The following is a 12,887-nucleotide window of genomic DNA, read 5'->3' as shown; positions in this document are numbered from 1 at the left end:
GCAAGTTCAACCTCTGCCTTTGATCCCATGTGACTGGTGAAATCTAGTGAAGCCCAGGGATGTGCCCAGGGTCATACAGGCAGAAAGGGCCAAGAATCACTACCCCTGGTACAACGCTCCCCACTCCTGCAGGCTACCTGTGAGATTTCAGCTGGAACTGCCTCCAGGGGGACAGATTCCTGCCTCAGCCTGATACCATGGGGAAGCTCCCATGTGGACCAGGATGCATCTGCTCTGGGTCTATTGGCTGGGGCCAAGCTCCATGGGTGATATAAGAGCGAAGGAGACTCAGTCCCTGCCAAAAAGCGCAGTGGAAAGGGAAACTGGTGAGTGCCTCCAGGCGGGTTCCAGGGTGAGGTGGACGTTCAGGATGGGCACACATGCAGTCAAGCGGCTGACCTTGGAAGCATCCTTGGAAGATGGGGGATTCTTACGGGTGCCTGAGGGCAGGGACGGCTTTCCAGGGAGCAGGACCAGGAGACACCTTGGGATGCCAGACTGAGGAAAGTGAACGTCCCCTTTCAGGCAATAGGGGGCCCACTGAAGGTTTTTGAGCAGGGGATTAAGATGGTCAAAGCCTAGTGAAAGTGCGCGGGAGGTCCAAGAGGGAGGGGAACAGCTGCACATCGGGGAGGAAGCTGAGCAAACGCCACCCTCCAGGGATTGAGGGTTTCCATGGGGTCGGGGAGGAGGAGAGATGGCTGCAGACAAGGGAGTCCCAGGTGGATCCCACAGGCTGTCTCGACTGACTAGACCTTCCTTCCAGGTTTACTGAACACCCCCATGTCAGGCTCTGGGCTACGGACTGGAAAACCAGATGTGAAAGACGCATGGCTGTCCTCAGGGAGTTGTTCCCAGTGCGGAGCAGAAATGAAGGAATCAGACAGAGCTCCACGGAGGTGGATCCAGGCCCGGGGACTTGGAGGAAGCCACAGGCAGGGGCCCTGAGGCTCCCAGGCCCTGGCTCTGCCATTTACAAGCTGCGTGACCCGGGTAACTTACCTTTAGTGTTCTCACCTGTAGCGTGGGTATAATGATGGTCCCCACCTCAGGGGCCTGCTGTCAGGGTTAACTAGGTAATCGTGGTAATCGCTACCTTCTGTTGCTTACTAAGTGTCAGGCACTGTCCGACACGCTTCATTTACAAAATGCATTTAATCTTTATAACACTCCCATGAGGAACATACTATGCCAACTGTATCTTGCCTAAGAGCATATAAGTATTGGGGGGGGGTGGGGTTAGGCCGCTAAGCCCCGTGTTATGCCACCCCTTGGTGATGTGGGAGGTGGGTCGGGTGCTCGGCATGGAGCCTGCCGTGATGCCTCTGAAACGCTTGCCCTTATCATAAATGAGTCTGGGGCAGGCGATCGAGGGTGATGGAAGCTGCCGGGTTAAGGAGTTTGGACTTCATCCCAGGTAACCGGGAACTTGGAAAAGTTTAAGTGGGAGGGGTGCCATGGTCAGAAGGCCTGGAGGAAACCCCGCAGGGCAGCTGGGTGAAGCCCAGGGGAGAGGTGTGAGGGACTGAGTCAAGCCAATGGGGGCACGGCCGATTTGAAAAGTATGTAGGAGAAACTCAACTGAGTTTGCCAACCGATTAGACAGGATGGTGAAGTGGGATGGGTGGCGAGCGAGAGGCAGGGGGAACTTGATTATTCATAGATTTCTGACTCGAAGGGGAGTAGATGCAAGGGCGGGGCAGGGAGGATGTAGACAGTCTCGGTCCCAGGGCTGGATGTGGTGTAGAGCTTGGGTGAGCAGTTTACTAGAGATGGGGTTTGGGAGTGTCCCCCAGAGGTGTTGGGGGATGGTGTGGGCGCAGAGATCTCCCAGGGAGCCTGACCACGGAAGAGCAGAGGCCCCAGAATGGACTCCCAGCTTGCGTACCCGTGGGGGGACGGAGGAAGGGGAACTGGCCAAGCAGGATTAGCATGTGAATGGGTGGGAGGAAAACTAGGAGGGAGTGATGTAACAGGGGCCAGAGGAAGCGGGGGAGGTTTGAGGAGCACGGGGGTGCCCCTGCATCAAAGGCTGGAGAGAGAGCCCACGGGGCCTGCGTGGATCCTGTGAGCCAGGAGGAGGCTGGGGCCTCGGCAACCAGAGTTTTAGTGAACAGTGGGGACTGGGCAGCAGAGCACTGAGGACTGGTGAGCATGAGAGACTCGTGTGTGTGTGTGTGCGTGTGTGTCTATGTTTGTCTATGTATGTATGTTGGTGTGTATGTATGCACGTGTGTGGTACTAGTGAAGAGAGAGGGAGAGGGGCGGGAGAACAGGTTGGAGGTAGGTTCCTCACACACCCTCTTGGGCAAAGGGAAGACGGTGACTTTGCTTTCACACCTGGAGCAGGACCAGGTGGGAGGAAGCGGCTAGAGCTGGGATGCCCACAACTGGGGGAGAGGAGAGGAGACAGGAGGAGAGGGTGTCAACCCCCCACCTCCCCTCACTCTATCCCTGCAGCTCTAATCCCTACAAGCCTCCAGACCGATGGGGTCTGTGACCACCCCCTTCTCTGCGGGGCACAACAGAGACCAGCACTGATGAGTGGCGTTGGCTCACCCCGGCCTGTGACAGGAGATCGTTAGCGTCAGAGAACTCGCAAGCCAATTGTTAAACACAGCCATCATTAAAAGTTGAATGACACGGCTTCCCTGATGGCGCAGCGGTTGAGAATCCGCCTGCCAATGCAGGGGACACGGGTTCGAGCCCTGGTCCGGGAAGACCCCACATGCCGCGGAGCAACTAAGCCCGTGCACCACAACTACTGAGCCTGCGCTCTAGAGCCCACGGGCCACAACTACTGAGCCCGCATGCCACAACTACTGAAGCCCGCACGCCTGGAGCCTGTGCTCCACTACAAAAGAAGCCACTGCAATGAGAAGCCTGTGCACCACAACGAAGAGTAACCCCCGCTCGCCCAAAGTAGAGAAAGCCTGCACACAGCAAGGAAGACCTGACGCAGCCAATACATACATACATACATACATAAAATTTATAAAAAAAAAAAAATTGAATGACATAAACTTACAATGCTATCCATCATATTAACAAGAGTAACAACTGTTCAGTCAATGCACCCGCTGTATCTGTACAGAGGAATTGCTACGTAATGGGGACCTACCATGCATCTCTCCCCAGCCCCGTGTTCAGTGATGTTGTCGGCTTGAAGCCGGCCGTGGCAGGAGTATTTACACCACAGCAAACCTGCCAACACCACGGACCGGGACTTTTGTCCACAGAGAGCCAGTTGTTAAATATTTGCCAGAAGGCCTTTGGACAAGTTTCTTATAAAACACTCATCAGGCACCCGGGCCGGGGCACTGGCATTGCGGTGACTCTTCCGGAAGCCCACCAGAGCCTCATGGTGACCCCAGCTCCCAGGGGAAGATGCAGGTGGTTCAGTCCCAGGGAAGAGGAGACAAGAGCAGCACCTGACGTACCCAGGCTGAAGAGGTTGACGGCGCCGTAGTCCAGGAAGTAACAGATGTGCCGGGCGTTCCTGGACATGGAGCTGAAGGTGTGTGCACAGCTGGATGCGAGGGGGTACACACAGCTGGCGCCCATGTACACAAGCAGAGGCCAGGAGTAGCTGTCATTCAGGACGTCCGTCACACGCAGGGTGCTCACAAACCTCCACATGAAGAACCTGGAACACAGGGGGACACCCTCAACCTCCGAGACAGGGGCCCCTCTTATAGTCCTAAGCCGACCGTCGTCTGCCTTCCATTTCCCTGGGATGACCGGCTCCTACATGGTCTCGCTTTGGTGACATGCCATGAGCAAGGAAGGGTGAGTGGGGTCCTTTTTGGTTGGAAATATGCAGGATGGGCAATGGTCCAGTCCCCTCCCCCTGCGTGTGGTGACAGATCCCTTTTACAGCATCTTGCCCAGGTGACTCTCCAGCTTCAGCTTGCATGCTTCCAGGGATGGGGAGCTCACCATCTCTTGAGGCAGCTCTGAGTGTTGCAAAGTTTCATTGAGACTCCGTCTGTCTCCCTGGAATCTCTCTCCATTGGATCAGCCCTAGGTCTCCCCATCAGCGCAACAGAAAACAAACCCATCAAATATCTCAAGGCTGTCTTCATAATCCCTCACACCTCTCTGAGCTTCACATTAAAAAACCTCGGTGCATTCAACCATTCCTCATGGGATCCAAATTTGGCCTTGTCGTCATCCCTGTGGTTGGTCCAAGTTCCCCTTGCAGGAGGGCACCTCAAAGAGGAGCAATCTCCTCTGTGGGGTCTGGAAAGTCTGGAAGACAACAGGACGATTTTCTCCCCCCTCTTCCATGCTATTCCTCCACGAATCTCACCATCTCTTTTCTGAGGGGCCTGGTCCCACGGCTGAGTCTCGGCTAAGCCTAGGCCTCCAGACCCTTCTCTACATGGAGACACTGCACAGTTCTGTGTCAGATCTGCCTAACCTATAACCCATGCGTGGGGTTCTTGCTTATAGAGCTGCCCACTTCCACAAACCTCTACTAGAGAGCCAGGCCCCTTGCCCACAAACTCTCCCAGGGAAGGGACTAAAAGCTTTTCACGCAGGAACCCCAAGAGCATCGCTAACTTCTCTGGCTACATTTGTGATCTCTTCCCTCCTGTCCCAGCAGAAATCAAGCTTAAGCTATCTGCTATTTTTCAAAATGTACCCTTTTATCATCTCGAGATTACTCCCAAGTCCCGCTTCCCTGGGGCATCTTTCTCCGGCTCTCCCAAGCCCTCCTTGCTGCTCTGTGTTGCGCTCTCAAGGCCTGGCAGTACAGGGGCGTCATGCCCGGTGGGGCGGCCCCTGCCAGCACGTCTCAGCTGTAAAACAGCGACAACGGGATCTGCGCACAGCAACTCAAGCCCCGCAAACAGGGATGGTCAGGCTGGCACTGTGTGGTTGGCACAAACTTCAAAATAGCCTAAGTCACCTGTGGTTCATCCAGAAAATGGGACACCGCTCAAAAGCCGGAGAGGCTTCTGTGAGGGTCAGACAAGAGATCTCTGAGGGAAAAGCAAGGGAGGAAAGAACCAGGTGCTGGGTGTACACACATGTCACAGATGCTCGAGTCTCTAGAAAAGCGTTCTGGGAGGATGCACGAGCAGCAGGTCACCCCGGCGGCTCCAGAGAGGACGAAGAGGGGCCGGGGGAAGACGCCGACTCTACTCCCTTCTGCAATGTTATAATTTATTATCATTTAGACTTTTTACCCTTCTGGGAGGTACCAGAAGGCCAGCAAGTGCATCCAGTTGACTTAAATTTAAAACAACGAGCAGCCTCCGTGAGTAGATCTTGCTGCCACCCGGACCAGTCTGCAGGCGCTAGGGCTTCTTTACGGGTGGTCCTATCCCACCCCAAGCCTGAGCTCTCCCTCTTCTCCACTGGCGACGTTTCTGGCACCAAGCAGACTTCCCCTGCCTTTTGCCCTGGGTCTGTCTCTAACTGCTGGCCAGGCAGGCCCCCGTCCTCGGGCCCCTCTCTGCCTGCAACACACCCTGGGGTCCTTCCTACTCTCTTGGCTTCTCAATATGATTGGGAGGGGGAGTCCAGAGACCAACCCGTGCCAGAACTTGCCAGGGGATGTAAGCAAGTCACTCCTGTCTCTGGGCCGCATCTGTGTCAGCCAGTGGTGGTCTGAGTCGGCTGGTGGCCCGCATGACTCCCATGGTCCTTCCAGCTCTCGTATACTATGACCCCATCTCCACCCTTCACTCGCTATGCACAGGCACCAGGTATGTGAAGCTGGTCTTCGGTCCTCACCTTTCTCAGCCAGGTCCCTCCTCACCTTCCTGGCAGCTCCCATTTGTGTGTGTGCACGTACCGGAGCGTTCTCTTGGCTGGCTCCATTTCAGTGCTGCCTGACCACGTGCCTCACGGCTGCTGTGGTCCCAGGCACCCACAGCTCCGTGCCCGATGCCTTTCCCAATGCCTCACCCCCTAATCCTCAGGGCAACCCCAGGAAAGGCGCAGACTGAGCTGCCTGGCATGTGGGAAAATGCGAAGCCCAGAGAGGTTAAGTGACTTGCTGAAGCTAGGGAATTTTAGCCAGGGCTTCCAAAAGACCCAGAAAGCCTCCAAGACCGAATAAGACAATCCTCTCAAATCAGGCCCCGAAGCAGGGGAGCAGGGAAAGACCGGGGAGCTTCCAGGAGCCCCTCCAATCCTACCACAATCTGGGTCCTAGAGCTCACCCCAGCAGCAGACCGCCACGCCTCCCAGCACTACGGGGGAGTCCCCCAAATGCCATCACGGAATCTCAGCTCTCTCCACCCCAGCTGTGTTTAAAGAAGCCCCAGTCCCCAGGCTCTGAGTGAGCAGCTGGCCAAGGGGGCTGGGAGGTACCAGAAGGGCAGCAAGTGCGTCCAGATGTTGAGGGTCTCATTGGTCATTTGGAAAAGGCTGAGGAGACAGGCCGTGGCGGAACTCTGTGGATGTCGGTAGCCGAAGAGGATGCCCTGCTCATGGAACACCTGCAGGGGGAAGAGAAAGGGGCGCCGAGGTGAGACGAGAAGGGTGGCGGGAAGGTCTCAGGAGGAACATCTCCGGTAGTCTCTAGTTTTCTCCCAGGCTGTGCACTTGTACACTGGAGCCTGGAACACTTGACCCCGAGTCCTTCACCTGTCAAGCTGCTCCTGCCTCCCTCCCATCGCTTCTAAACTCCCATGTCCTTCCAGAAGCCTGCAGTCAGGGGGAGGAGAGGATTCAAGGCCCTGACTCCCTTTGGGAATCCAGCCTGTCTTTGCATTCCAGATGCACTTACTCCTGTCATGAATATTGCCTAGGAATCTGCTTTGGCACCCTGTGCCTGGGGCCTACAGCCCAGTCTTCGGATGCCGTCGTGGTTGGTTGACATATATGCTGCCTGTTCGAGCCAACAAGCCTTGGATGTCAGGGGCTGGTGGGATGACCTCTGCAGAAGATCCCTCCCCGCCGGGGCCAGGATATATTCACCAAGGTACTTCATAAAGGCCTGTTGACGATGAAAACTATGATGGCATCAGCCTGCACTGCAGGTGGAGGAGAAGGCTGGTCACAGCAGGGCCCACGCGAGCTCCCCACCCCACGCAGCCCGCCTGGCAAGGCTCTCAGTAACCATCCCGGATGAGAACTTGGACGGGTCAGGTAAAAAAGGGGATGTCAACCTGCTTGGAGGACTGCATCACATCCATTAAAAATTATGGAGACAATGAGGCATGAGGGACAAAAGCTCAGGATGCGATATTACGTGAAAAAAAGTGGGATGTCAGCTGTATTCCTGCCATGATGATAGAACTATAGAAATTTTAAGTACACATAGTGGGGTGGAGACTGGGAGAAACACAGAAAAGGAAAGAGTTTTATTTGTTGAACTAGCAGGATTTGCAGGAGATTTTCTCCCTCTTTTGTGTTGATCAGATCAGGGTTTCTCAATCTCAACCCTGTTGACATTTGGGGCCAGACAATTCTTTGTGCTGGGGGTGGAGCTGTCCTAGGCATTGTTTAGCAGTAATGTGACAACCAAAAATGTCTCCCGAAATTGCCAATGTCCCTGGGGGCAAAATCTCCCCCAGTTAAGAACCACTGACTTAGCCGAATGTTGTTATAACTTTGAGAGGTAAGTAAAAATGAGTAGATTAACTGAGGCAAATAATGACAATGACAATATTAGTAATCGTAACGTAAATTGAATCACAATCAATTTTAAAGGTTTCCCTCTGATTTTCTAGGGCTGTGGGAGGAATGGAAGGCTGGGAGAATTCCTACCTAACCACCCATTTCCCATTTGGGTTACCAACTTCTTAATTTAAGAGAGGATCTTGATTCAAAAATACACAGTATTTGTAATGACCTATAATGGAAAAGAATCCGAAAAAGAATATATATGATAATAACTGAATCACTTTGCTGTACGCCTGAAACTAACACAACATTGTAAATTAACTATACTTCAATTTTTAAAAATGGTTTAAAAAATAATAAATAATCAAAAACAAAACAAAAACCACAAGAATAGACAATGTAGGGACTTCCCTGGTGGCACAGTGGTTAAGAATCTGCCTGCCAATGCAGGGGACACGGGTTCAAGCCCTGGTCTGGGAAGATCCCCCATGCCACGGAGCAAATAAACCTGTGTGCCACAACTACTGAGCCTGCGCTCTAGAGCCCGTGAGCCACGACTACTGAACCTGCAAGCCACAACTACTGAAGCCTGCACGCCTAGAGCCTGTGCTCCGCAACAAAGACAAGCCAGTGCAATGAGAAGCCTGTGCACCGCAAGGAAGAGTAGCCCCTGCTCAACACAACTAGAGAAAGCCTGTGCACAGAAACAAAGACCAAACGCAGCCAAAAATTAAAAAAAAATTTTTTAAAAGAATACACAATGTATGGCATAACTTGGACTATCTCTTGAGGTTCTGAGTCAACAGGTCTCATGGAATAGTGGAGAAATTAGTAAAGGGATATCAGAGTAAAGAGTCAAATCTGGGCCCATTAGGTGCCCTATGACCTTGAGCTGGGCCACAACTCTCAGGGCTCAGTGTCCACACCTATGAAATGGGGGGCATTTGCTCACCAGACGGTGAGCACATTCCCATCTTGGTTCAATTCTGGGTGAAACTAGTCAACTAGGGACAGGGGGAGAATGAAGTTGGCTCACGGTCCAGTGAAGAAATACTGTTTGAATTAGGTTTGGGTTTTAGCTAATTAAAGCGATTTGTTCCAGTTTTTGATTCACTGTGCATTTCTGCTGACATCCCCGGTTTTCAGTGGACAAGCTTCTCTAATGGGCAGCGGGCAGCTCGGCTTGCAGCTGCCCACCCACCAGGGTTGCTGACAAGGCGGCAAACGGGCTGATGGCCTTCAGCCTTTGATTCAAGCGAGGACGATGGCGCGTGCTTGGCAGGCACGCGTAAGGCCCTCCAGCAGAAACTATAGGCCTATCATTCTACCTGTTATGTTTATTGCTTTCTTCCTTAAAAAATTTTTTTTAAATAAATTTATTTATTTTATTTTTGTCTGTGTTGGGTCTTTGCTGCTACGCACGGGCTTTCTCTCGTTTTGGCGAGCGGGGGCTACTCTTCGTTGCAGTGCGCAGGCTTCTCATTGTGGTGGCTTCTCATTGCGGAGCATGGGCTCTAGGCGCGCGGACTCAGTAGTTGAGGCAAGTGGGCTTCAGTAGTTGTGGCGCGCAGGCTCTAGAGCGCAGGCTCAGTAGTTGTGGCGCACGGGCTTAGCTGCTCCGCAGTATATGGGATCTTCCCGGACCAGGGCTCGAACCTGCGTCCCCTGCATTGGCGGGCGGATTCTCAACCACTGCGCCACCAGGGAAGCCCTCTTTTTTTTTTTTTTTTTTATTAAAGCATTGGCCTCTTGTTAAAATGCAAGGACTCCAGAAAGGAGCAATTGTTATTAATTATTCACTGCTTCATGCGAATAAGTTCAGCAGATCCCGTATAGCAGGAGATCTTACGACAAGGGGCCTACGGAGCCCTGGGCATGTGAGGGTGACACACAGGGAGGAAGCAGGGCGGGGCTGCAGGACAGCTCAGATGCAGTGACAGCCACAGCTGGACGGTGGATGGACGGGACCCAGAGCAGGGGGGAGTCTCCCACATTTTGTCCACGGTGACTCAGGATATGACTACTGTCCTTCTCTCTTTGGACCCTGCATTCTGGGAGGCAAGAGAGGATGCTGATAGAGTCAAAAGCCAGAGGGGAACGAGGAGCTGGGAAGTCCACAAACTAGACAACTTGACCACACGGAAGAATCTAGCCCCAGACCTGGGGAGAATGCCTTACCACCAAGGCCAGGGTTGGGCGCAGATTAAAAGAACCTGCTTCCCTCTGACCGGCTATCCTGACGCCAGACATGGGGGTAGGATTTTAAGCAGCCCCTCCAAAAAAAAAAAAAAAAGACAGATGCATAAAGGATGGATAAAAGAAAGGGAGCCCCTCTGTCTCAGAAGAGAGATTCTGCCTCTGAGCCCCTCCAAGCACAGGAAGGGAGACACGTTCTCTCCATTGTCCGGCTCCAGCCTTAGCAAAGCACTTTGCATAGAATAGATCCTCACAGGATGCACGCTACATAAAATCTGAACAGCAAAACACTCGAAAACAATTTTGCGTTCGTGCCTAGTTTGACCCCCAAAGGCAAACTGTGGTCACGGCCTTAATACTCCGTAGCTGGGCCTCATTTGTAAGCGGCCCAAAGTTAGCAGGCGCTGGCATATTTGCACAGCAGAATTGATTTCCTCCCAGGTTGCAGGCTGGACAATTTAGAATGAAACGAAATCAAACTGCGTGTGGCCTATAATTTAGGAGCGAGAACCCCCAGGCAGCCAGATGGAAGGGCAAGGGCACGTCAGCGGGTTTTTCTCTTACTGCCTGTCACGAACTCGGCTTTCAAGAACAGCCCTGTGCCCCTGCCAGCTGATGCCTGAAATTCCACTGTGACCATTTTAAACCCTTGGTTTTTCCAGCTATTACACTGCAAATCACCTGGGGAAAATAATCAGGCATTCTGGCTAGCGGTAAATAAGAGAGGATTTTGACGGCAGGCAAAGCACAGAGGCTGTCAGAGCGGGGTCAGCAGGTCTGCAGCTATCTCCGGCTTCCCAGCCCAGGCTCCTGCCTCAGCATCGTGCTGTCACCTCCCCGTCCAGAATCTGTAGTTCATCACAGAAGAGGAGGTGCCCTTTAGGTACGTTAAGATGAACCCAAAGACACAGGCATGAAAAGCAAGGGAGGGGACAGTGAGAGACCAGCGAGGAGTCTGGTGAGGTGCTGGTAGGCAGAGGCATGGATAGAATGGGGAGGAAGAGAGCAGGCCACAAATTGCTGTATCGAGTATAACCAGTCATTTAGTGAGTATCTGCCACGTGCCTGACACTGGGTCGGACACCGAGCCACTGTCTCATGCAGGACGGACCATGCTTGGTCCTGGTAAAAGAGAACACTTAGGTTCTCAATCTAAAACACATAAAACATCAATGGTATACAACCCACATGCAATTACTAGAACTGAAAGTTGGCTGAATTAATAGCCAACCATTGTTGGTATTAAGCAATTACAGATAAAGGTCAATTTAGAACACTGGGGTGATGTTCTTTAAAAAATACGTGTCTAATATTCAGTCAAGCATAACGATGCTTTCCATACGTGCAGGACAATATTTATACAAGATGATGGCAAACTTCTTCTGGCCGAACATGTAAGATGGATACAAAGTAGTGAAACAAATGATCACTGTATCTAGGATGGAGGATCTGAAGGATATTAGTACTTAAATGAGCAATAAAGTGAAAAAAACAAAGACACATAGGATGTTTTTAAAAAGTAAATGTTACTCAGTACAGGTAGGTGTGCCAGGGTGAGATGCCCCCACTGAATCACGAACATTATACGGAGTGTTGATCCGCAGAAGAATAAAGTGACGAAGTTGAAACAATGGAGCATTCCATCAGTTTTACTTTATTATAATAATACAGCCTTTGATTTAAGAACTAGAAAAAGAATCTTAAAATTTAGGCATTGATTTAAAAATCTGCCATGGGCAAGCTTGTGATAATATGATTTGAGAGTCTGTGGTAGGCAAAATAATTGCCTCTCAAGGATGTCCATGTCCTAATCGCCAGAACCTGTAAATATGTTAGGTTACACGGCCAAGGGGAATTAAGGTCACGGGATGGTATTAAAGTTGCTAATCAGCTAACCTTAAAATAGGGAGATTATCTTGATTATCCAGGTAGGCCTAATGTAATCATGAGGGTTCTTAAAAGTGGAAGAGAGAGGACTTCCCTGGTGGCGCAGTGGTTAAGAATCCGCCTGCCAATGCAGGGGACACGGGTTCGTAGCCCTGGTCCGGGAAGATCCCACATGCCGTGGAGCAACTAACCCGTGCGCCACAACTACTGAGCCTGCGCTCTAGAGCCCGCAAGACACAGCTACTGAAGCTGGCGCGCCTAGAGCCCGTGCTCCGCAACAAGAGAAGCCACCGCAATAAGAAGCCCGCGCACCGCAACGAAGAGTAGCCCCTGCTCACCGCAACTAGAGAAAGCCCGCGCACAGCAACGAAGACCCAACGCAGCCAAAAATAAATAAATAAAATAAATAAAATTTTTTTAAAAACCTTTAAAAGTGGAAGGGAGAGGTAGAAGGGGATGTGACTATGAAGAAGGGTCGAGAGATGCAACATTGCTGGCTCTGCAGATGGAAGGAGTGGGCCAGGAGCCAAGGACTGTAGGTGGCTGCCAGAAGCTGGAAAAGGCAACAGGTTCTCCCCAGAGAGCCTCCATCGACACTTTGATTTTAGCCTAGTGAGACCCATGTGAGATTTCTAACCTACAGAACTGTAAGTTAATCAATTTATCTTCTTTTTTAAGCCATCAGATTTGTGGTAATTTGTTATGGCAAAAACAGAAAACTAATACAAGGTCAGGATATGTCCAAAAATCCAAAAGCATTCTTAGAGCTGGAGATGGCAGCACATGCTTTCAATTTCTTACTAGGAGAATTGATGCCTTCCTTTGGAACAATTCAAAGATTATATATGACATCCACAGAATCTTCCCCAATATGGGATAACTTCCTGAAACACATATCAAATTTGACCACAAACTACTCTTATTCTTGCAATGGGAATGCCAAATAAATATCATTAAACACTTAGGTAAAATGTAGGCAAGATGCAAGATGACTGAAAGAAATCAGCAAAACAACAGAAGGTCCTCAAATACAGAGCAAATCCCATCTTTGGTGGGAAATGACATTAGGTTTGAACCTGAGCTGTCCACAGATATATGTTATGGGATGTTGTTAGCAAAAGCCTACAAAAAAAAAAAAAAAATCTAGTTTGGCTATTTCACTTTTAAAGGGATTAAAAATGCGTATTTATTATTTTAAATATGTCTAGGACTTTTCTAAA

General features: G+C 51.2%; 1 protein-coding gene across 1 annotated transcript in view; it reads right to left on the bottom strand.

Moving 5' to 3' along the window:
• Nucleotides 1-12,887, bottom strand: part of PAQR5 (progestin and adipoQ receptor family member 5) — a 39,741-nt gene that overhangs the window by 15,699 nt on the left and 11,155 nt on the right. The window contains exons 2-3 of the mRNA XM_065871740.1: nt 6,328-6,455; nt 3,441-3,646 (exon numbers count right to left, since the gene is read on the bottom strand). Coding sequence (XP_065727812.1) covers nt 3,441-3,646; nt 6,328-6,455 — 334 coding nt within the window. The remainder of the gene's footprint in view (nt 1-3,440; nt 3,647-6,327; nt 6,456-12,887) is intronic.

This window comes from Phocoena phocoena, chromosome 2, assembly GCF_963924675.1.
Source record: "Phocoena phocoena chromosome 2, mPhoPho1.1, whole genome shotgun sequence".
NCBI classification, from domain to species: domain Eukaryota; kingdom Metazoa; phylum Chordata; class Mammalia; order Artiodactyla; family Phocoenidae; genus Phocoena; species Phocoena phocoena.
Note: the sequence above shows the minus strand (reverse complement) of the source record. Positions and strands in the feature narration are given on the sequence as shown.